Raw genomic sequence first — 24,969 nt, forward strand, 5'->3', positions numbered from 1 at the left:
CATACTCTCAGATGTGAGGACTGCCCAAGTTCTCAAGTGCCAGGCTGGTTCCTTTTGCCTACAGCAGCAATCTTCAGGCTGAACTATTCGTTGCAAACCACCTGATGTTTGCCTGCAGAAACTGCCACTCTGGTAGGGATGAGGCGTGGTGGCACAGGTAGACCTTGTGGGGGAGGACACGCGGAGTTTCTGTTGCTCTTCTACCTCCCCGCATGTGCAGTTTTTTCAAGTGCACCATGCACATTAGCTTCTGTTCTCAGCCAAGGTGCTTTTGATGAAAGATTTTTTTTCTTTTCTTGGTTACATTTGCTTTGATTTTTTTTTTAAATAAGAAAACCAGTTTGTGGGCTTCCCTTAAGTATCACTCAACTTTTACTCCTTGAGTCAAGAATGTTTACTGTCCCCACAGGCCTGTCTGTATTTCTCCTCTTATGAATTGAGCTCCTAACTAAGCCATGTTAGGTAGAAAGGGATCTGGAATTGAAACCAGCCCAGCATTTAAATTGCTTTCATCTTGCATCAGCTTTTTCTTCCACACTCGCAGATTTTTAATCTTCTAAACTCTTTGCAAACATGAATCTTTATCCTCGCAGAGGAGGAAGTATTAATAAGAACTAGCAAAAGTCCTGTGCTACAAACAAGGACACTGAGGCAGCAATGCTAACACATTTGAAAGCTTTAATTGCTGGAGTTCTCAGTTTCAAGCCAGGGAATTGTTCACATTCTTTTCTTCCAAATGGGCCTCTCAGAAGTTCACCAGATGGAATCATTTGTCTGTCTGCCTCTGTCCTTAAGAAAAGTAACGTGTTTAGGGAGAAGGTAGAGTTATCAGGACACAGTACTGGGTCCATCAAGCCTGGCGCAGTCTCTCCCTGTGCTCTCCCCAGCATAACGATTTGGCTTCCTAGGAAAGATGGCACTGTCTACTCATAATTTATGAACAACGAACAGAGTTATTTCCTTTTGGAAGAGCTTTCTCCTTCGCATGTTCTCTCCTGCCTGAGTTTAAATTCCCAGTTTCTAGACCCAACAGGGTTGGGTTGTGCTCTGCATGAGGTTAGAAACACAGGGGAAGAATGTGTGTGACAGAGCCCCAGCCAGTTGAGTAATGTTTACCCTGTTGGTGGCTGGGACGCTCACTCGTGCTGGCAGAGGTCCACCAGCCAGAGGAACATTCCTGCATTATCAGGGATGGGAGGTTGGCTCTGAAATGTCAAGGGTGAACGGCATCCCACCAGATTCTGGGTGCAGCTCACAGACCTCAGCGAAAGGAACCCCCAGGCTTCAGCGCCAAAGGCCACATCAGGGGCAAGCTGAGCCCACATTGCCCAGGAATCCCCACTTTCCTCATTTCTTCTTACTGAAAGAGCAATTCTGGTCCTGTTTTCCTGGTTGACATTGCTCTTCTGTTCACACAGCAGAACCAGTGCATCTCTGACATTATTTTATTCATTCATGATTCTGGGTTGTGAAGAAGGAATATCTGCATGCCCCTTTCACAGACAAAAATGCCAACGCCCAGAAGTTAACTGACCCAGAATCATCAGAGAGTTAAGGCAGAGAGAGAGAGAGAGAGAGAGAGGGAGAGAGATTGTTAAAGTGTCTGGAGCCTGGTGCCCAGTTGATCTCTGGAATCGTGGAATTGGGGTCTCAGCTGTTTTTTGAAGCTCTTAGAGCGGAATTAAATCGCCAGGGGCTCTGTGAGCTGTAGCTCTAAGCCCCTGAAGCACAGGTTTCTGCAAAGTCTCTCTGGTGAATGGCACCCTAAGCAGTGCCTCTCTGGGGTCCTCCTGTAAGGCAGTCATGTTTGTCTTTCAACACACAGGCACAGTAGGTTCTATATAACCTGACATACGCAGCCTAAAACTCACCACAGTTTGCTAAGCCATGTGGTAAGAACCACAGGGCTTGTGGGAAAAACAGGATTAAAAGCACAACACTTGAGGCCAGGCGGGGTGGCTCATGCCTGCAATCCCAGCACTTTGGGGGACTGAGGCGGGTGGATGACTTGAGTTCAAGAGTTTGAGACCAGCCTGGCCAACACGGTGAAACCCTGTCTCTACCAAAAATACAAAAATTTAGCTGAGCATGGTGGTGGGCACCTGTAGTCCCAGCTACTTAGAAGGCTGAGGCAGGAGAATCACTTGAGCCCGGGAGGTGAAAGTTGCCGTGAGCTGAGATTATGCCACTGTACCCAGATTAGGTGACAGAATGAGACTCCGTCTCTGAAATAAAATTTTTAAAAAGCACAACACTTGAAAACCTCTTCAGTGACACATTTTTTGCTTTGAGATGAAGTCTTGCTCTGGTCACCCAGGCTGGAGTGCAGTGGCGCGATCTCAGCTCACTGCAACCTCCACCTCCCAGGTTCAAGCAATTTTCCTGCCTTAACCTCCTGAGTAGCTGGGATTACAACACTGTGCCCAGCTAATGCACGTACCACCATACCCAGCTAAATTTTGTATTTTTAGTAGAGATAGGGTTTCACCACGTTGGCCAGGCTGGTCTCGAACTCCTGACCTTAAGTGATCCATCTGCCTCGGCCTCCCAAAGTGCTGGGATTACAGGCATGAGCCACCGTGCCTAGCCAACACATTTTTAAAAGATAAGAATCCAATAAAAAGATTATCAGAGTTTTATACCCGTTAAATAGTTAAGAAATATATAAATGCTGTACAACAATAAATATGGCAAGTTTGCCTAGGGAAGTGGGCATCAGAAGGGCTGCGGGTTGTGCGTTACTGTGAATCAGTGGAGAAAGGGTTATCTGAAATGGGAAGGAAAAGATGTGACTCCATATTGCGTGGATGTGTCTCACCAGCGCACACAGTGGACTGAGGTGTTTGGAGGATGTTTGAGGTGTGCATATGTACATACAGCAGCATTGTTAGCATTCTCTTATGTGGTTCCATTCGGCTGGATGCAGCTTTCTGAATTCACTAAGTGTTTTGCAAATGTGAAATTGACATTATACTCAAATTATCCCCTAATATGTCAATAGAATTGGAACAGATTTACACTTTCACTACAATAAATACAGAACTGACTGTATTTTCTCCTTCTGCTAGATGTGGTGCTCTTTGTCTGGGGCATGGGTGCTCAAAGCTGCTGGGGTTTCATTCCTTCAGTCAATAAATATTCATAGTATCAGGCAGTCTGCTAGGCTGTGAGGATGTGACAAGTAAAAACTCATCTCTGTCTTTAAGAGGCAGAGAAAAGTGAACATATCATCAGAATGCATGCAGGGTGACTGACTCCTGCCGTAAGCCTCTGTCTAGTGCATGTAAAATACAAAGGATGGAGCGGCCATCTCCCAGGATGAATCAAGAAGAGCTTCACAGGGGGGCAACATGTGACATGAGATGCTTTCCAGGCAGAGGGAACAGCAAAGGTGCAGAGGCAGGAGATGGTCAGGCCATTTGAGAAATGCGTTAAGGTCGTGGTGAGAGATAGTGCAAATAAAACAGATGTTGGGAGGCCGAGACGGGCGGATCACGAGGTCAGGAGATCGAGACCATCCTGGCTGACACGGTGAAACCCCGTCTCTACTAAAAAATACAAAAAACTAGCCGGGCGAGGTGGCGGGCGCCTGTAGTCCCAGCTACTCGGGAGGCTGAGGCAGGAGAATGGCGTGAACCCGGGAGGCGGAGCTTGCAGTGAGCTGAGATCCGGCCACTGCACTCCAGCCTGGGTGGCAGAGCGAGACTCCGTCTCAAAAAAAATAAAAAATAAAAATAAAATAAATAAATAAAACAGATGAATCGCGAAGGCCCAGTTCTGCCAGTCTCAGGTGTTGGGGCTTTTCTGGAAAGCAGTGAGGAGCCATCAGACATTTCCAAGCAGAGCAGAGGCATGGTGTGACTTTGTTTTAGAAAGAAATCCCAGGCTGCAGCAGTGTGAAAGGCACCTTGGAGATGGTGCTCGCACAGGAAGGCAGGGCAAGGATGCTGGCTTCTTGAAACCATGCACTTCTGCCATGCCTTTGGCACTTCTGACCAGTCTATCGGATAGAAACCAAATGATCTGCGTCTGTCCCATATGCTGTTGGGAATCCAGGAATAACCCGATACCCATGATGCTCATGCCTAGGAACAGGGGAAAGTAGACGATCTGCTCACCAGGGCCTCAGGGTTGTCTCGACTCCACCTTGGATGGCTTTTGCTGCTTGACACACTTGCTGTGGTTTGCAGAGCCAACACTGGGGACAGGGCCAATTAGTGGCTTGAGCTAGGAAGTAAGTGGAAGGCAAATGGCTGCCATCTGCCACTCTCATTTCTCCTGTGGGTCCTCTGTGGCTATTCACCTGGCATCTTTGGTTAATCAATATTAAACCAGAGCCCTTGTCATATGTTCACTTTAAGAACTTGCATTGGTGAAGGAAGAAGGGAAGATGCCATTCCATTTCTTAATGCTCCCTAGCACAGTGCCTGGCACATGGTAGGTGCTCAATAAAGTGGCATGACCTCAGCCTTCCTAAAAATGTCTTTTAAACAAAGACAGTCCCAGAGTAGGAGGAATTGACGTGTTTTCAGCAACTGTTATATGCCCAGCATGGTCTGGGTACTTGGACATCCATTAACTCATTCCGTTCTCTTCCCAATGACCTGACGGATGGATATTGTTAACAATGAGGAACTGAAGCTCAGGGAGGTTAAGTAACTTTCCAAGGTCACACAGGTCTTACAGGGTAGAGCCAAGATTTAAACCCAGGTCACCTGGCTCCAGAGCCTACACACTTTGCACTTATATTTGTTCTCACTTCAAGTGTTCTTCTGAGTTTTTGAAATATAGGAGGACTGGCCTCTCCTTCCTCTAACAAGAGCACCTATTTTTGGTGTACACCTTGTGATGCACCCCCACCCCCTCCCCCCATAAGATGGCTGGCTGATTACAGCCACCCTCTCAGGGGCCAGTGATTGCCACATTCTTGGTGAGAGGAGCATCGTGGGAACAGCTGCAGGTGGATCTGGAGCTGATGAGCAGCCTTGTGCCTGGCTCCCATCGCATTGCTGTGACAATGGCCCCCTCCCCACGGTGGGCAGTCCTCTGGCTTATAGATGAGGAAGCTGGTGCTCACCCAAGAAATTGACAGCAGAGCTGAGATTAAAACAGGGATCCGCCAATTCCCAGCCAGACCTCTGTCACTTAACCAGAGGCTTTTAAAGGAATGTTCAGAGGTCTAGGCTCATCTGTCTTTTAACAGAGCAGCTCCATCGTTATATTTCTTATATTAAAGTTTTGTTGGGGAGAAAACAAAGTGTGAAAACCACAACAGCCTTGGAATATGCTGCCTAGACTCTAACAAATGGCTCTTGAGTCTCTCCTGACATGCTCCCTTGTAAAGAAGCCTTTTGTTTCCTGCGGAAATCCTTGGTTAATTATTTTTAAATAAATAATTGCGTAGCCTTTGGTAGGGGAGAAGCCTCCCTGTGACCCATATTTGATCATCAGAGGGCTGGCCCTTTTCCGTCAGCCAAATTAAATAGGCTAAATCCAGAGACTGTTTGACTTGAGACTGAATCGATGATGGGGACAGGCTGGGAGGTGAAAACACACCTGACTCCCAGCGTTATCACCACTCTCTCCGGAGCAGAGCCTCTCGGGGAGGTAAATAGCTGGTTAGGGAGTCAGAGAAAGCAGGAGAAAAACAGGGTGAAGTCCAGTTCCTCCAAAAGAACGGAGCAAGAGGGCAGCGGCCAGACCTCCCTCCTAAGTTGCTTCCAGGGCAAAGCATCAGTGGTTCTGCCAGGGTAGGATTCTTTGGAAACTCTTCTCTACGGAAAGATAATTCCATTCAGTGTTTAGAATCTGTCCTAAGCCATCCAGAATTCTAGGACCTTAGGGCAAATATCTTGGGGTCCATTCCTATACCAGCTTCCTCCCCACAGCATCCCCACCCATAGTTGCCATTTATATGGCATTTTGCAAGAAACCGTATAGATGTTACCTCTAATCCAAAAAGAGCCCTGTTGAGGATGCATTCTCTCCACTTTTCTAGAGGAAACAAAGGCACAGAGAGGGAAAGTAATTTTCCCATGATCACAGATCTATTAAGAGCAGCATCAGAATTTGAACCCGAGTTGGTTTAGCTGCAGAGTCCATAGTCTTCCCACTGCCCTTCCTTGATAGAAATTCTTCCTTTTGTTTATTTGAAATCTACCTTCCTCTTTTCCATTGGACCTAGCTCTGCCTTCAGAGCTCATAAGGTTCAAATCTCTTTCTTCTTCTATGTGACAACACTTTGAACTGTTGGCAGCATCCTGCTGGGAACTGGGTGGCAAATGTGAGTGAAGAAAGAAGGCCTCATTTAATCCAATGGGATGGCATCAATGGCAAACAGGAGACGTGGGGGCTGCAAATAGATGCACAGGAGGACAGGGTACTGGGCACGGGCTGTTGACTTGGGGAGCTGGATGTTGTTCCTCCTTTTAACTTCATGATTTCTGTTCTTCCCCAAAAATGTAGTGCCTTAAACCAATACACCAATTCCAGCGCCATCCCACTGTCACCACCACCCCTACTAGCAGCTCCTTGATTCAAAGAATGGGGAAAATGGCCAATAGAAAAGCTCATAGAGCAAGCATCAAGCCACTACATACTCAGACAAGTTGCTCTTGAAGGTTAGAACCCAGCTTTAGCATTTGTTTTATTTTTTTCCCCAGCCCTCTTAAGTTCTAGGTCATATCAGCCTTGGGTAATGTCCTTAGGAAGATCCAAGGAAAACTGGCTTGGGCCTCATCTAGTCTCAACTTGGTAAGCTTCATCTTAGTGAATGAGAGGCAGATCACGACACGGATTATGGCAGTGTGCCTGGCCCCTGGGGGAACTTTGTAGCCTCCTCTGGAAGGTGGGGCTCTAGCTAGGGCAGGGGGTGGGTGGATGAAAGAGAACCAACAGAATCAGTATACAGGGATGGTTCATCTTGGGAAACTGGGCAAAGGAAGACGTGCAGCCAAAGAGTTGGTCCACTTCTCCAGATGATTCTATGCCTAGAGTATTTGATCTCTGCAGGACAGGGTCCTCCAAACCTTTTTGTCAAATCCAAAGCAAAAAACAAGAACACTGTCTTTCTAAGCACCGAGCTTAGGGTGAGATGTCCCATGTAACCCCAACCTTGTCCTTGACTGTTTCATGGGCACATCAAGCAGGACTTCCATCTGCAAACTGGACCCAGGTTCTTGGCGTTCTTTGGCTTCCTTCAGTTGCCTGATCTCTGTCCAGTACTTTTCTTTCCTGAGAGCAGACCTCCATTTTGGTTCCCGAGCAAGAGGGAGGGTCAGAGCAGTGAGGCTGTAAACATGTTTGGTTCTACCCTTCCCTTGCAGAGCAAACTCCAGTGGTTTACTAAGCATCCACATCTGCCTGTGTGTGCTGCCTGCCCCACCTCCCGGCAGACGCACCTTTCCCTGTGCCCTGGAAGGCAGCCAAATGGGACCCCACCAAAGGAATGTGAGTTCTACAGCCTAGCCCCTAGATGCAGCCTCATCCCTGTCCTGCTCTGCCTGTGTCCGTGCCCCTGACCTCTTGGGCCTGGCCACAAAGTGATACACAGAGACTGACGCCTAAGCTACGGCTCTTTCAAGGGTCACTGGACAAGGGCTTCTTCTTTGTCACATGGGTCTACTTATACTTTGCAGCGCCACGAGAGATGCCAGGGAAACAAACATTTCTAGAAGGCATTTTAAAGAATAAAAGAAATACTCCAGCCAGTAAGAGTATCCTAAAAGAACTATGCGGAAGCAATAACAAACAGAATCCATCCAGTCATTCATTTATTCATCAGAAGTTTACTGAGTGGCTAGTCAGTGCCAAGGCACTGGGGATACATCAGTGAACAAAACAAAAGGGATAAAAATGCCCTGCCCTCATGGAGCTTATATTCTAGAATTAAATAAAGAACATGCCATATTTACCCTGGAGAAAAACAGCCGATATTTCTTGTGGGTGGACAGGGAAGGAGAAGGCAACTTTATTTTCTTATTACCCACCCTTGAAAACGGGGTGCCGAGTCATTGTTCCGGGGCCCTGGTGGCACTAATGTTCCCTATTGGGTTTGTGTTGTTTTGCAGGAGTGCGCTACAGCCAGCAGGGAAGCAATGAGGTCACTTCCTCCTCAACAATCAGTCACCATGGCAACAGCGCCATGGTGACCAGCCAGTCGGTTTTACAGCAAGTCTCCCCAGCCAGCCTGGACCCAGGCCACAATCTCCTCTCACCTGATGGTAAAATGGTGAGTACACCTGGGCCATTGTAGCTCTGGAGCTGATAAGATAAGAGGCAAAACAAACACAACTTCTCACAAGGCCTGCCTCAAACAATGAAGCATTGTAGCCCCGCAGGGGAAAATGAGGGCTGTCCGGAGTTGGAAAGGAGAGGTAGTGCTGGTGACCTAGCCTTTGGCGGGTAGAAGAGGTGTTCGGTTTGAACCCAGCCAATAAATCTGACAGAGTTCTGCTCTCATTTTATTGATTGAATGCCTCATAAAGGAGCAAGCCCGATGGGACACTGTTTGTTTCGGGGCTTGCCAATGACATTTGTGTTGATAAAATGTTCATTCATTCCTCCCCCCAAGGCCTCCAAAGCCAATTTTTTAACTTAGAGAGAACCTCACTTTGACACAAGCCCCCTCTTCCTCCTTACCATCCCCTTGGTACTCACAAGGAGAGTCATTAGCAAGTCAGGATGTAGTGGATAGGAGGCGATGGGGAGAAGCTTCTTGAACTGGAACGGCAAAAGACATGGGATGCCATGACAGCGAAGATCACAGTACAAATGGTAGATGGGGTGGGGCGACGCTTAGGGAGGGAGAAACACCAGCTTTGAAGTTACAATTGCCCAGGTTCAAATCTCAGCTCCAGCTCTTAATAGCTGTGCAGCCTGAGCAGGTTACTCGATTACTTATGATCTCTTTTCCTCATCTATAAAATAGGGGCGGTAACAGTAGGCTCAGCAGAGGCATGAGCGTGATAACATATGAGAAATACTCTGCAGTGTTTGCCATAGGAAATAGTCAATCAACTGCAGTATTGTTGTTGTTGTCATGTTAATGTCAATATCATTCTCATTAAATGAAGTTTTCTATATCTGTAACCACAGCCCCACATCCAGATGCAAGTTTAGCACACTTGGTGAAGAATGGACAATTTGAATTTGAATTTTCTACATCAAACTAGATTCTAGGCCAGGTGCAGTGGCTCACACCTGTAATTCCAGCACTTGGGGAGGCTGAGGCAGCTGGATCACTTGAGGCCAGAAAGTTTGAGACCGGCCTGGAAAACATGGTGAAACATCATCTCTATAAAAAAAAAAATACAAAAATTAGCCAGGCGTGGTGGCACGCACCTGTAATCCCAGCTACTCGGGAGGCTGAGGTGGGAAGCTCACTTGAGCCTGGGAGGCAGAGGTTGCAGTGAGCCGAGTTCATGCCACTGCACTCCAGCCTGGGCAACAGAGTGTGACTCGGGTGTCTCAAAAAACAATAATTAATAATAATAATACAATAAATAAAACTAGGTTCTAATTAGGATTAGGTTCTGATCCTGTAGCAACACAAGTGCAGGAGAGTGGCTTATGGGAGAACAGGAGCATTACAACACGGCAAGGGTACAGAATGAAAAGCTCTATTCTTTGGGTCATGCTCTGTTTTTCAGGGGAGGGAGGAGCCGCGGGTTCCTGACTTTCATGCTGAAGGTGGAGCTGCACACATTCCCAGAGTGGGGGCCAGGATGGGTGAGGGCAACAGGGTGCAGAGGCCATTTTAGATCTTGACGTGTGTGCTGTGTAGGCAACACAGAAACGGTGGGTCACAGGTGATTGAGTCCCTGGCTCCCTGGAGGAAAAACAAAGTGTGGTTTCTGAGGGGAACACTGACCCGGCCAATTCTGGTTTCGGAGGACCTGAGCTGCTCGCCCTGGTCGTGGTCTCTGAAAACAAAAATGAAAGGGCACTCCTGGGGAAGGCATTTTGCAGCCCCCTTCTCCTACTCCCACCTATCCCTTAAGAAAGATTCTTCTCCATATGAAGAACCACTTGTGTCAGTTACCTGTGAGAGGTACAGACAAGTCTTTCTGTCTTCTCAAGAGTGTCCCGAACAAGTTAGGGTTAAGGATTACCCAGGCTTCAGTGGAGAAGGGGGCCTTATGGAAGAGGTCTTGACTTCTCAGTGGGAAAAACCTTCCAGGTCTCAGCTCTTATTGCTTGAAGGTCCTTGGGGTTTCCTGTTGAGCTCTGCCACTCCTAAGAGGCAGGCTGCCTCACCCAGGCCAGGGCCGCTCTCAATGCAGCCTGCGGACACGCTTTTTGCTTCCTGTTCTGCTCGGCGGTGCTTTAACTGGGCAGTGTGTTACTGGATTGATGATTGACCAAGACTGCACACCTCAACGTTAGCAAACACCTGGAAGCTTGTTTGCGGGACTGGCTTTTCTCTTGTCTCCAAACACCCTAGTGCATGTGCTGTGTCACTATCATCAGAGGCCCAAATTCAAGAGTTTGTTTTCTTGTTAATATAATAACATGTCCATCACGGATCTTGGTCCACCAAGGCAAGAGTGGAGTATGGCTAAAAAGGAGTGCAGGCAAGGGAACCAGTATGTGCAAGTCTTGGCTCGGTCATTCATCAGCAGTAGGGTGGACAAATTGCTTAACCTCAGTTTCTTCATCTGTAAAATGGGGGATAATGATGCCTACGTCATAGGGTTGGTGTGAAGATGGCTTGCAGCACTGTTGTTCTTTGGGTCAGCCCTGTTCTAGGAATGACAGTCTCTGCATGCTGACTTTCAGTAGGACATGCCCTGAAATCTTTCCCCAAGGACTGGTTTTGGAAATAAAGTCAATCCATTTGAACTCTCTGTTGTACCGTCTGCCCCTACCCATCCCCATGCCCAAATGTCATGCGTTGACAAAAAACTGGCCAGGTTTTGGGTTATAGTCTGTGCATGTCGAACCTTTAAAAAAAAAAAAAAAGAAAGAAAGAAAAAAGAAAAACACATACTGGATACTTTCACAGTATCAAGCAGTATGTTCTGATGGTGAAAAGCTCAGGCAGGCCGTGGTGGCAGATAGCCTGCTTTCAACCCCAATTCTACCACTTGGGCACACTTCTTAACTTCTCTAAATTTCAGTATCCTTATCTATGAAATAGGGATAATAATACCAACATTATAGACTATAGGTATGTAAAGAACCTAGCATAGTGAACAGACCATAAGTGACAGCATTCATATAATTCAGGCTCTCCAAATTACCATGTAAGGATCACCACTGATATCCTTAGCAGTGCCCTAGCTTCCATCAGTCCAGGAGCCAAATAGAAAGTAATGCTTGTAGCCGGGCACAGTGGTTCACACGTGTAATTCCACTACTTCGGGAGGTGACGAAAGATCATTGCTTGAGCCCAGGAGTTCAAGACCAGCTTGGGTAACACAGCAAGACCCTGTCTCTACAAAAAATTAAAAAATTAGCCGGGCACGGTGGTGCATGCCTGTTGTCCCAGCTCCTCCAGAGGTTGAGGTGACAGGATCGCTTAATTCCAGGAGTTCGAAGCTGTAGTGAGCTGTGATCGTGCCACTGCACTCCAGCCTTGGTGACAGAGTAAGACCCTGTCTCAAAAAAAAAATAAAATAAAATAAAATAATGGTTGCATTTTAGAATGGGAAGTAACTAGATCAAGGTTGCCCAAACTTAGCATGTGGATAAGATTTAAACTCCAGCAAAACTGGATTTTAACTCTGGCTTTTTCACTTATGAGTCAAGTGACACAGAAATAGTCTCTTCTAAAGATCAGTTTCTTAATCTGCAGTATAGGGACTGATAGTAATAATGCCTGCCCTACTTGTGTCATTATCTATTAAGGACAATCAGTGAAAGCACTTTACAAATCCTAAAGCCACACACATTTAAATTATCTTTATCACCGGCTTCCACATTTCTCTTATACCATTAACCACATGCTGAAATGGCAGAGAAATTACTGTCACTTGGTTGACTTTCTCCAAAGGAACTACATTACCCAAGAGATTCAGTCTGAAGGCAGGTTACGGATTTTTTTTTTTTTTTTAAATGACTGACATTTTGAAAAACAAGTCCAGCAAACAGGCTGGTTCTCTCTTGTTTGATGTGGTCAGAATTCCTTCTTGGTCATGTGACCCCCTAACTCATTTCTTGATGCTTATTTTAAAAACACAAACAAACCTGTTTGGTTTTTTCTTTCTTTCTTTTTCAAATTAACCTTGGACGCTTTGGGGTTGACCAGAAGGGCAGGGTGGGAGATACCATCTTACCTGGGTGCTGGTGTGAGACCTATGGTCTGAAGAGCTCTGGGAAGTGAAAGATGGAAGAAGGAAAGTTGAGTTACTCAGACATCTGGTGTATCCTAACCCTAGAGCACCTCTCATGGTTCCTGACGCTCTCAAGCATGCCTGGGTTCAGAATAAGAGGGGCCAGCCCTTTCTTAATAATAACTTTAAAAATTATTTTGGCCGGGCGCAGTGGCTCAAGCCTGTAATCCCAGCACTTTGGGAGGCCGAGATAGGCGGAATACGAGGTCAGGAGATCGAGACCATCCTGGCTAACATGGTGAAATCCTGTCTCTACTAAAAAATACAAAAAACTAGCTGGGCGAGGTGGCGGGCGTCTGTGGTCCCAGCTACTCAGGAGTCTGAGGCAGGAGAATGGCGTAAACCCGGGAGGCGGAGCTTGCAGTGAGCTGAGATCCGGCCACTGCACTCCAGCCTGGGCGATAGAGCGAGACTCTGTCTCAAAAAAAAAGAAAAAAAAAATTATTTTGAGGCTGGGCACAGTGGCTCCCGCCTGTAATCCCAGCACTTTGGGAGGCCGAGGTGGGCACATAACCTGAGGTCAGGAGTTCAAGACCAGCCTGGCCAACATAGTGAAATCCTGTCTCTACTAAAAATACGAAAATTAGCCAGGTGTGGTGGTGGGTGCCTGTAGTTCCAGCCACTCCGGAGACTGAGGCAGGAGAACTGCTTGAACCCGGGAGGCGGAGGTTGCAGTGAGCCGAGATCACGCCACTGCACTCCAGCCTAGGCAACAGAGCTGGACTCCACCTCAAAAAAAGAAAAAAATTATTTTGAAACTATAAGTAGTAAACTGATTTATCATGGAAAAAGTGTAGGGGTGTATAAAACTGATGGTGCCCTTATAATTACAACTAGAGTTAATGGGAAAACATTGGAAACATTTCTGATAACATCAGAAACAAGCACATCTGTTACAGCTGTTATCGTTTAATACTATAAGTTCTAAGCAATGCAATAGGACATGTAGACATATCTGTACTAGCAAGGAAAAGACTCTGTTACCATCAGATGCTTGTATTACAATTACATACTTGGAAAAAAATCAATGAGGAAAAGACACTAGTAAGTTTCAATGAAGTGGTCATGTACAAAGTAAATACACAAAAATCAGTAGCTTTCTCATACTAATCTGTCATTAAAATATAATGGCGATTACAATATAGGATCCTTGACCAAAAAAGAAATAAAAAATTTTGTAATGTGTACTGGATATATGGAAAAAGTAGAGAAACCTTATAATGGCTAGTGTCCCTCAACCTTTAGTAATTTCTGAAGCTGGCTAGTAACTCAGACAGTCAACAACAAATGCACCATGAGGGCAGGGATCATTGTCTGTTTTACTTACTGCTGTATCCCCAGCACCTAGAACAGTGTCTTCCCACAGTAGACACTTAATAATTGTGTTTTTTTTCTTTTTTTGTAGAGATGGGATTTCACCATGTTGCCCAGGCTGGTCTTGAACTCCTGAGCTCAGCCAGTCCTCCTGCCTTGTCCTCCCAAAGTGCTGGGATTACAGGCGTGAACCACCGCACCCACCCAATAATTGTTATTGAGTGAATGAAGGAATGAATTTCAGAACTAGCCATGCCAAGGAATCGCTAAGTCACATCATGTTGTAAACTGCTCTTTGTGGTCCAAGACCACCCATGTTTCTCTTGTTTTTTTCTCTCCATCAGATCTCAGTCTCGGGAGGAGGTTTGCCCCCAGTCAGCACCTTGACGAATATCCACAGCCTCTCCCACCATAACCCCCAGCAATCTCAAAACCTCATCATGACACCCCTCTCTGGAGTCATGGCAATTGCACAAAGTAAGTTCTATTCTTGGTCAGAAAACTTGGGGGCGGGGAGAAGAATGGGAAGCAAATTAGTGCGGTGAAAAATAACTGTAGGTCTCTTTCAAACTCACCCACACTTGTAGATTTGGTTTAACTTCTTTAGCTTCTGATCGGTCTCCTTAAATCCAATATTTGGATTGTTTAGCCTAAAACAAGAGAAAATTATGGAATGGATTTGTATCCTGGTCACAGTTCAGCAGCTGTGCATTCTTGGTCAAATCATTGAACCTTTAGGAGATTCAATGTCCTCATCTACAAAATAGGTTGTTGAAGTGATCAAATGACAGTGAATATGAACATGCTTGTAAATCTCTAAAGCATGAATATGTATAACATGGTAGCTTACACTTTGTCTTGAGTTCATTCCTGTCACTAAGTAGGTGGTAGATTTTTCAGGAGGTTCTTTATGTTTGGTGATGATGAAGTAAGAATGACAGGTTTCCTTCTAAATGGGGAATTTTGTGTGGTATATGAAATCTCCTTGACCAGCAGTGAAAATACACCGAGGGAGGACCCAGAAGGAAACTGCCATTGTATCTGAGAGCTTTGAAAACTTTAAGGAGAAATAGATTGCTTTGGGACATCACATGCCTGAAGACACAGAGATGGATCAGGTCCCTCCAGCTCCAGGAGGCTCATATTCAACAGCAAGCCTGTGCCCTCCCATACATAGGCCATCTCGAGGCATGAGAAGGCTGAAGGGAACTGTGGTTGTGGATGTCTCTTTGAGAGTTTTAATGTTGATGAGTATTCAGCATATTTTCAGCTTCACCATGACAGCTCAGGCCAAGTCATTGTTTCTCAAAACCATCCTTGTGACCCTTGGATGTATTACTTGATGTCTTGGGAGAGATGTAAGGGCAGCACATGGGTCATCTTTCTTTCAACCTTGTATCGCTCCATTGTCCTCTTGACCTTCCTTGTGTCTAGGGCCCATGTTGGCCATCTCTTTGTTTCTGCCTTTTTCTTCCTTCCCTCTTCTCTCCCTAAATCAGCTCTAGCTAGGGTCGGAACTTGGATTCTCACTTCTGAAGAGAATGACTTACGCATCCTTTGAGGTCAGAACAGGGCTAGGCCCATTGGAGCACACAAATTTATTGAATATGTGTGGCTCTCACTCTATCCTTAGCTGCTTGGAAATTGACACACAGTGCATTTATTTTGGCAGAAGGAAAATGGGACTGGGGAAGCATTTGGAGAACTCATAATATAAATGATCATTTTAAATGTACTGCCTTTTGACTGGGCCCTCTGGTTTATGGAATATGGTAATTATACTAACACCAGAGTTTGGAATGAGATAAGATACCTAAAACCAGCTTGTTTGCCATTTAGAAGATTTGATTAAAAGACCCGTGGAGAAGATATTCCACTTATTTCTGCAATCAAAATAATAAACAAACTGTCCCACTTAACTTATTTCTTCCATTCTAAGCTTTCACTGCCATACAGTTATGTATATATATATATACACACACTATCTGAATTAAAATTTTCCCTGGGGCTAGTCTTTATCTTTCCATTTTACACTTTCTAATTTCCTCTACTCATATTTCTCTATTATCTCACAATGCTCCTTAATTTCCTATTCAGATAGGCTACACCAAAGTGCACACTGACCTTAGAAGGATAGCTGTGTGTGTACATATCTGTGTACACTGGGGTAGACAGAGCATGAGGAATGGTGAGAATCACCAGAAAACTGCTGAGACACAGAGGTCCTACACTACGGAGTGTCAGGACAAGGAACTGGTTGCAGGCATCCTTATTTAACTGACTGAGGTGTTGAGTACCACAGGCCCTGCCTCGGAATTGCGGAAGCCCGTGGAGAAGGTGGTAACAAATTATGTGGCAGGGCCAATTCCTCACTCTCTACTCATTCTCACCTCTTCATCCTATTCTCTTCCTCCTCTCTTCCATGGACTGGATAGCAGACTTCCCAAGCAAGAACCAGTGCCCAGAAACAGAAACAGATGAAAAGGTCAAGACTTACCCACTGAGGGAGCTGGAATGACATCAGAGGCTCTCAATCCTGGAATTGAGGCACATTAGGATCACAGACTGCATTGAAAATAAGGTTCCTGGGCCCCACCTCTGAAAGTTCTGACTCATTAGGTCTTGGGTGGGGCCCAGGAATGTATATTTGTTAAAGAGCTCCCCCAGATGATTTCTGAAGCACATGCAGGTTTCAGAACTATGCCTTCAAATGTCATCCACTCTAGACAGGATCATTTGCTTTTCTGGGCAGCAGTTTCCCAAAAAGAGCAGCAGCAGTGCTCCCAGAGATTTCTCACAAACAGCAAATCCATGGGGCCTCCTGGGAGACTGAGACCGTAAGCAGGAGGTAGGACAGGGAAGCACAGTAATCAGGGTATCTGGTGAGATGCTGGCTTGAGGAGACGCTGAGCCCCCTGGGGAACTGGAGACAGTGCTGTTCTGAGGGTGATCAGAGTGTCGCACCCCCCAGCCCCCACCCAGGAGAGCCAGAAGCAGGATTATCCCCCTGTCCTTTCTGCTCAGGGCTCTCGCCTTTTAGGTTTCTGATAACAGTATCAGCGAAAGCTCTGAGGAGGCAATTGTTGAGGACTCTGTGTTATCTCCATTGATGACTTCCCACAAACCTGCTTATGAAACCGCCTCCATTTCAGGAAATGGAGTGTCCCTTCTAGGTGTCCCTTCGCATCCACCTAAAACAGACCTTTTTCTGGATTCCTTCTTCATCCCATTCTTTCCCCAATTTCCCGGAGAGCAAGAACACACGAACACAGTCGGCCCCAGGAAGTAGGTCCAGGTGTCTTCTCTCCTGATCGTCCTGTCCCCACTCCAATCCTACCTTAGCTGTCTTCCTCCAGGTCGCTCTTAGGGAGGAGATAGACCGTGGGTACCAGGGGATCCAGTCCTCCCAGTTCTGGCCCGGGTTCTAAAGAGGCCTCAGGATACAGACACAGTTCCAAGTCACAGAGGCCCTGACATCCCCAGAGCAGAAAGATGGGACGACCCGCTATAACTGCCACGAGACAACCTTTAATGTACTACTTCCTCTTTCTAAAACCTGGTCCTTTCAGTGCCACAAGCCCTATGCTGCCAGATAAGATATGCCCACTTCATAGACTGGCTGAGTTCCAGGGTTTTCTGCCGTCTCTGTTACAATCAAGGGAGTTGGCACCTGACATCTCTCGGGGTCTTTGCACAGTCTACTAAATAAGGGTCTCCAGACTTCACCCTCCCGGGACTATGGAAGTTGTTTTTGATCAAAATTTGGGTCCCTGCACACTCCTGCCCTCTACTGGACAGACGGATCTGGGCAATAACCTGTGCGTCCCTGTAGACATCTTTAACTCTGCCCTGCAGGCACCAGGGCAAGCCTCTCTCACAGCCTGGCATGGATGGAGTGGGCAAGCAGAGCCAGCTTTTCCAAAGCCCTGCTAACCTCAAGAAAGCTAAGTTTGGGAGGTCACAGGATGACTTCGGGAGACTCTCAGGCTTTAGTCAGATCTGTTTAATGCCGGTCTCCAACCCACAACTCACTGTGGAATTTGAGCAAGTACATTCATCTCTCCAAGTCTCCATTTCTTTAAACTCGCCTCCCATGCAATCTCCTATGTAACAGGCTCAGCCCAGTGACTGGGACATTGAGCAGGGGCTCAAATGATGACATCCATTCACCTCTTCTCATCCCAAGAGCTGTCTCTGATGTTTTCCTCTTGCTCCCACAGGCCTCAACACCTCCCAAGCACAGAGTGTCCCTGTCATCAACAGTGTGGCCGGCAGCCTGGCAGCCCTGCAGCCCGTCCAGTTCTCCCAGCAGCTGCACAGCCCTCACCAGCAGCCCCTCATGCAGCAGAGCCCAGGCAGCCACATGGCCCAGCAGCCCTTTATGGCAGCTGTGACTCAACTGCAGAACTCACACAGTAAGGACACGGGCATGTGGAGGGAGGGAGCACTGAGGACCCTCAGTGGCCAACCACTTTCCCTCTCTGGGTCTGAACTTTCTCAGAAGTTTATTGGCTTGGTCGCTTTTCCCTGCCTGTGATCAACCGACCAAGACAGTTTCTCAAGCGTAATTCGTGTGTGTTGCTGTACCTTTTCTAGTCCTCTCCTCTACCCTTGAGATTCCCAGGGAAAGGTCTGAAGAGGACAGTGTAGGCCTACAGATGAAGGGGAGTTGGAGCCAGACAGCATGTGGAACACGCACCGCCAACTTCCCATTCCGACACCTCTGGAAAAGATCACACCCAGAAACCACCAGCACCTTTTCCCAGTGAACCTCAACTTAGCCTTTGCAATCCAAACTTCCAAGCAGCCATTATCAGATGGTCAGAGTTGGCATCTAATTTGCATCCCGTTTGCCTTCCCTAAAATAGAAGAATCTTCTAGAGTCCTGTGTCCTCCTATTTATACACCACAAACACCTCTAATCAAGAACCAGGAACACAAGTGAAAAATACCAGTGGCATGCCGTCCTGGGCATTAGAGTTTCTTCCTCCCTGCCAGCCTTGCATCCCTGCACACAGACTTATTCTCATATCCAATTTCTATACCTACCCCAAGCCTACCTTTCGACCACTTATTTCCCAGCCAATCTCTGCCTTTCGTCCTGAGTCCCAGGCTTCCAATCCTCTGGCCAGGTCTGGCTATAGCCCCTGACACGGAAGTTTGGGGAGGAATCATGGCTTCTCTGCTTCAGAAACCCCAAGGAAGTGTTCAGTACAAAGCACTAGTCTTAGATCAGACAGACCTGGATTTAAATCCTGGCTGTGATACTTACCAGCTATGCAGCCTAATGCAAGTTACTTAGCCACTCTAAGCCCAATCTCTTCATCCACGAAATGGAAGTAGTATGCATTTAGGTGTCATTATGAGCATGAAATAAACATGGGGTGAACTGCGTTTGGTAAGCATAAAGAATTATCAAGATTATTTATAAAGGGACTCCTAGAAGGCAATGATGGTGGAAGAGATTTGTGTTTCTTCCCTAGCTGCATCGGATAAGCTGTGGGTCTGGGGGAGAACAGCCAAGTCCAGCCTTCTATCTTCAGGGCTCAATCCCCACTCAGGCCTGTGGAGCTGGTTTCTGAGCACCATCTCACATTCCAATCACATTTTAGTGGCTTCTGAAAATCTGCCACAGCCTGTAGCAGAGTCTGAGACCACATGTGCCCCACTTCCCATCCTCCCAGAGCATGGCAATGTGCTCCCCACTTACCCCTCTCCCTTCACCTGACCAGGCTTCCTCAGTGGCCAGGCCTGGGTGGGACAGTCAGAGAGTGGTCACCAGTGACCCGTGGACTGCTGAGGCCCAGCAGGCCTGGTCACCCATGAAGAGAGAGCCCATGGTGCCCCGGACCGGGAAATAACCTGCCTCCCTGCATGAGAAGAGCAAGCTGAGGCAACGGCCAGTGACCTTCACCCCCGTTCCATACCGGAGGCCTCCCTGTTAGGCCCCATGTTCTGAGAACAGGCTGGTCTCTCCCTCAGAGCCAAGCATCCGCATGCTTTCGGGAGTTGGTCATGTGACTTGAAATTTACATGAATCTTATGGATAACTCATAAAAGAAATCCCCACTATAACCACCACCCCTTTTATCTGCCTGGGGAGATGGGAGCTGTGGTGTGGGATGGGGGCTCTGTAGCTGTGTATGTGCCTGTGCATGCACCTTGATTCTGTCTTTACTCTGTCTCTCCAGTGTACGCACACAAGCAGGAACCCCCCCAGTATTCCCACACCTCCCGGTTTCCATCTGCAATGGTGGTCACAGATACCAGCAGCATCAGTACACTCACCAACATGTCTTCAAGTAAACAGGTAATGCCAGCAGGATTTGCGGGGGTTGGGGTGTGGGCAGGGTGTGACTAAGGCTATTGATGTGCAGAGGGTGTGGCAAGCATGGACTTGGCCAGAAGTTAGGTCCTTCTGAGGCCCCTGCTACTTGCAAAGGGAATCCTTAAGGTCCCAGGGCGAAAAAAGGGCCACAGGCTGAAAGGGCTTATTGCTCCCCCAGATTCCCCAGTAAGAGCACTAAACAAGGACAGAAGTTTGATAGGTCGCTGGAGCCTGGATGACATAGAGTGCTTAGACATTGAGATTGAGTGTTCCCTAATAGAATGATCGTGGAAAAGGTATTTCCAAGGAGGGCTCAGGAGGACAGATCCCCTGCTGAGGTTCATGCTTTGCAAGAGGCATCCCTGAGGATCCACAAAGTTGTCAGTGGGGAAAGTAACCAAGAAGTCAGAGGTCCTGAGGCTGATTGCCTTTGACCCAGAATGCCATAAGCTCCGGGAATGACCCAGTTATGTCAACCCATGGGGACTCCCCAGTAGACAGCCTGGCTTTTCCAGGGGTATGCATCCACTTGCGGTTTTATCAGGAAATTTAGAATCAACTTCCTGGTGCACTGAAAGTGGGGAATCCAGAGGCTTAGTCACTGTTTCAGTTGATGACTAAGCCCCACCTCCGAATAGAGGTGATGGAATAGTAAAGTCAGGCAGCTGATGGCGAGGCTCGTTGCTCCAGCTTGGACAGCTGGACCGCAAGAAGACACCGAGAGTTAGAAAACAGGACAAGCTGTCTGAACACAGGCGATGATTCCAGAGTAACACAATGAAACCTTTTAGTAGCTGGGGTCTGTGCAGCGTGGGAACTGTTTGGCCTCTATCGATTACTAGATAAGTAGGTGACAACCTTGAACTTCATGTCAGAGGCTTTCAGCAGAATTTGGTCTTGTTGATGGTCTTTTTTTCATCTGAGCCCTGCAAATCACACTTCATCCGCCGCCATGGGCTTCCCAGGAGGTTCCTTTATGGGATCAGGGTTCTCTATCCTTTCCTTTGCCCCGATCTCCTCCCAGCCCTAGAGTGTAGGTGGAGCAGGTGGGTTCTACTCCTAGTTCTGCCATTTGCTTGGTGACCTTGACCTCCCTGAGCCTTCATTTCTTCATCTTTAAAGTGAGAGTTGTAACATCTGCTTTTTCTGAGGATTCAGCAAGGTTGCACAGATTAAGTAACTGGTGTCTTGGGCACTGAAACACACACACGGCCAGGGCAGCTGGGCTCCTGAGCTGGGCGTAGAGGGAGAGGTGTGTGGGACCTGCTTTGTCACTCTTCTCTCACCCAATAGAAGATGAAAGGACAACTCCTCGCTACCCTGCCCTTCGACTCCCGTGCGAGTTCCCAGTCTTTGTAGTGAGCAGGGAAAACATTTATCTGTGCTCACAAATCTCAATCGGGGGGCAGCCAGGCGCAGCGGCCCTCCTTGGGAATACCTTCCCCTTTGAAAGGTTTATCAATCCATCTGCCGCTTGGTCAGCCCCAGACAGGACCATGATTAATTATTCCTGTCTTTCCCAAGTTGACTTTGATGGTTGCTTGTTGAAACAAGTCCTCTGAATTCAGGAAATGGTCTCCTAATCAAAATACTTTAAGATGCTCCCTGAGACGCTGCACCAGCCCCCTACTGGCTTCTCCTCTCCATTGGACAGAGTGGCGAGCCGACCTTGAAGCTGCATGAGTGGCCTCCCAGAACTGCTGTGACATTGTCTCCATGTCCCCAGGCATTTCAGGAGTCTGGCAATAGACTCATTTCTGTGATGATGAGGATGATTATTACACTTAGGATGAAAAATACTCATGTGGCATGTTACAGTTTATACTTCTCATGAACATTGTCTCATCGTGTTCTTTTTACTGCAACCTCCTAAGCACAAAGAAATGAACTAAAGCCCAGAGATGAAGAGTGACCTGCCCAAGGTCACACAGATGATAAATTCTAGAGCTGGACCTTCAGGCTTTAGTCTTTGACTCCAAATACTTGCCTTTCACTACTCATCTTTAAAATTCTATGGTAATTGCTGCCACTCTTGTTGTCTTTGTGGTCAGGAACAAGAGTAAAAAATAAGTTCATGGCCAGGCGCGGTGGCTCAAGCCTGTAATCCCAGCACTTTGGGAGGCCGAGACAGGCGGATCACGAGGTCAGGAAATCGAGACCATCCTGGCTAACACGGTGAAACCCTGTCTCTACTAAAAAATACAAAAACCTAGCCGGGCAAGGTGGCGGGCACCTGTAGTCCCAGCTACTCGGGAGGCTGAGGCAGGAGAATGGCCTGAACCCGGGAGGCGGAGCTTGCAGTGAGCTGAGATCTGGCCACTGCACTCCAGCCTGGGCGACAGAGCGAGACTCCGTCTCAAAAAAAAAAAAAAAAAAAGTTCACTTACTATATTCCACTCAGGAGACATTCTTCCAACAAGTTGAAAGAGAAGGAGGAATGGGAAGGGCACAGTGAGGTAAAATGAGGGTAAAGGTGTTGCATTCTGACAGCAGAAGGTACCCAAGGTGAAGACAGTTTGTACAAACTCTGTTCCTAAGGCAAAGGGTCAGAAGTGAGTTCTGAAAGAGACCTGATGGCAATTCTGCTTTTTTGTTTTTGTTTTAAGGTCTTATATTCCAACAGGAATCGCAAATTCACAGCTGGCATGTTCCAATTTATTGCTTGTAGCGATGTCTGTTTGCATCGCTATAAAGAAATATCTGAGGCTGGGTAAAAGAGGTTAAAAGGCTTATGGTTCTGCAGGCTTTACATGAAGCACGATGCCAGCATCTGCCTCTGCTGAAGGCCTCAGAAGGTTTACAATCATGGCGGAAGGTGCAGGCAGGGCAGGTGCATCACATGGCGAGAGTGGGAGCAGGAGAGAGAAGGGGGAGGCCTTGGGCTTTATTTATTTATTTATTTATTTTTATGTTTTGAGACAGGGTCCCGTTCTGTCACCCAGGCTGGAGTGCAGTGGCACTATCATAGCTCACTGCAGCTTTAACTGCCTGGGCTCAATCAATCTTCCCATCTCAGCCTCCAGAGTAACTGAGACTACAGGCGCATACCACCATGCCAGGCTAATTTTTGCATTTTTTTTTTGTTTTGCCATGTTGCCCAGGCTGTTCTCAAACTCCTGCGCTCAAGTGAACCACCTGCCTTGGCCTCCCAAAGTGCTGGGATTACAGGTGTGAGCCACCATGCCTAGCCCTAGACTCTTTTAAACAGCCAGATCTCACGTGAACTAACTCAAGCATGAATTCACTGACTCATCACCAAGGGGATGATGCTAAGCCATTTATGAGCGATCTGCTCCCATGATCCAGTACCTCCCACTAAGCCCCACCTGCAATATGGGGAATCACATTTCAACATGAGATTTGGAGGGGACACACATCCAAACCATATCATTCCACCCGTGGCCTCCCAAATCTCATGTCCTTCTCACATTGCAAAATACAATCATCCCTTCCCACTAGTCCCTGAAAGTCTTAACTCATTCCAGTATTAACTCAAAGTCCGAAGTTTCATCTGAGACTCAAGAGCAAGTCCTTCCACCTATGAGCTTGTAAAATAAAAAACTATATACTTACTTCCAAAATACAATGGTGGTACAGGCATTGTGTAGATGTTTCCATCCCAAAAGAAATACATTGGCCAAAAGAAAGGGGTAACACCCCATTAAGTCTGAAACCCAACAGGGCAGGCATTAAATCTTAAAGCTCCAAAATAATCCTTGATTCCATGTCCCATATCCCGGGCACATTGGTGTGCCAGATGGGCTCCCAAGGTCTTGGGCAGATCTGCCCTGTGGCTTTTACATTCTGAGGTTGCAAGCTGCTAGTGGCTTTACCATTCTGAGGTCTAGAGGGTAGCAGGCCCATTCCCACAGCTCCATTAGGCAGTATCCTGCTGGGGACTCTGTGGGGGTGGGGGGACTCCAATCCCACATTTCCCCTCAGCACTCCCCTAGTGGAGGTTCTCTGTGGGGGCTCTGCCCCTGCAGCAGGCTTCTGCCTGGGCACCCAGGCTTTCTGATACATCCTCTGAAATCTAGGAGGAAGCTGCCAAGCCTTCTTCACTCTTGCGTTCTGTGCATCTGCAGGCTTAACACCACTTGGAACCCACCAAGGCTTACAGACTGCGCCCTCTAGAGTGGTGGTCTGAGCTGTATTTGGGGCCCTTTGAGCCAGAGCTGAAGCTAGAGTAGCAGGTATGCAGGGATCAGTGTCCAAAGGCTGTGCAAGGCAGCAGGGCCTTTGGGCAACCCCCCAAAACCATATTTTCTTCCTAGGCCTCTGGGCCTCTAATGGGAGGGGCTGCCTACAAGATTTCTGAAATACTTCAATGCCTTTTTTCCATTGTCTTGGCTATTAGCACATGACCCTCTTTAGTCAAGCTAATCTCTCTAGCAAGTTGTTGCTCCATAAGCCACTTGAATTCCTTCTCTACCATAGGGTTAGGCTGCAAATTTTCCAAACTTTTATGCTCTGCTTCCCTTTTTAAATGTAAATTCCAACATTCCAAATGTAGGTTATTCCTTTGCTTCCATAGCTGACTGTGGGTTGTTAGAAGCAGCCAGGCCACACCTTGAATGTTTTACTGCTTAGAAATGTCTTCCCTTAGATACCCTAGGCTATCATTCTGAAATTCAAACTTCCACAGGTCCCTAGAATATGGACACAATGCAGCCAAGTTCTCCGCCTGGGCATAAGGAGGGTGACCTTTGTTCTAGTTCCCGATCAGTTCCTCATTTCCATCTGAGACCTCATCAGTCTGGCCTTTGCTTTCCATATTTCTATCAGAATTTTGGTCACAATCACTTAACAGGTCTCTAAGAAATTCCAAACTTTCCTTCATCTTCCTGTCTTCTTCTGGCCCTCTAAACTCCCAATCTCTGCCTATTACCCGTTGCCAAAGCTGCTTCCACATCTTCAAGTATCTTTTTTTTTTTTTTTTTTTGGGCGGGGGCGGGACGGAGTTTTGCTCTTGTTGTCCAGCCTGGAGTGCAA

The 24,969-nt window shown here is 47.1% G+C and overlaps 1 protein-coding gene across 4 annotated transcripts in view; it reads left to right on the forward strand.

Moving 5' to 3' along the window:
- Positions 1 to 24,969, forward strand: part of LOC105476897 (HNF1 homeobox B) — a 60,690-nt gene that overhangs the window by 26,709 nt on the left and 9,012 nt on the right. For 2 of the 4 annotated variants that reach the window (XM_011733222.2, XM_011733223.3), the window contains exons 5-8: positions 8,070 to 8,230; positions 13,994 to 14,126; positions 17,870 to 18,064; positions 19,841 to 19,959. In XM_011733222.2, the coding sequence (XP_011731524.1) occupies positions 8,070 to 8,230; positions 13,994 to 14,126; positions 17,870 to 18,064; positions 19,841 to 19,959 (608 nt within the window). The remainder of the gene's footprint in view (positions 1 to 8,069; positions 8,231 to 13,993; positions 14,127 to 17,869; positions 18,065 to 19,840; positions 19,960 to 24,969) is intronic. The other 2 variants (XM_071082784.1, XM_011733224.2) reach the window with 2 other exon arrangements.

This window comes from Macaca nemestrina, chromosome 17 (assembly GCF_043159975.1).
Source record: "Macaca nemestrina isolate mMacNem1 chromosome 17, mMacNem.hap1, whole genome shotgun sequence".
Taxonomy (NCBI): Eukaryota; Metazoa; Chordata; class Mammalia; order Primates; family Cercopithecidae; genus Macaca; species Macaca nemestrina.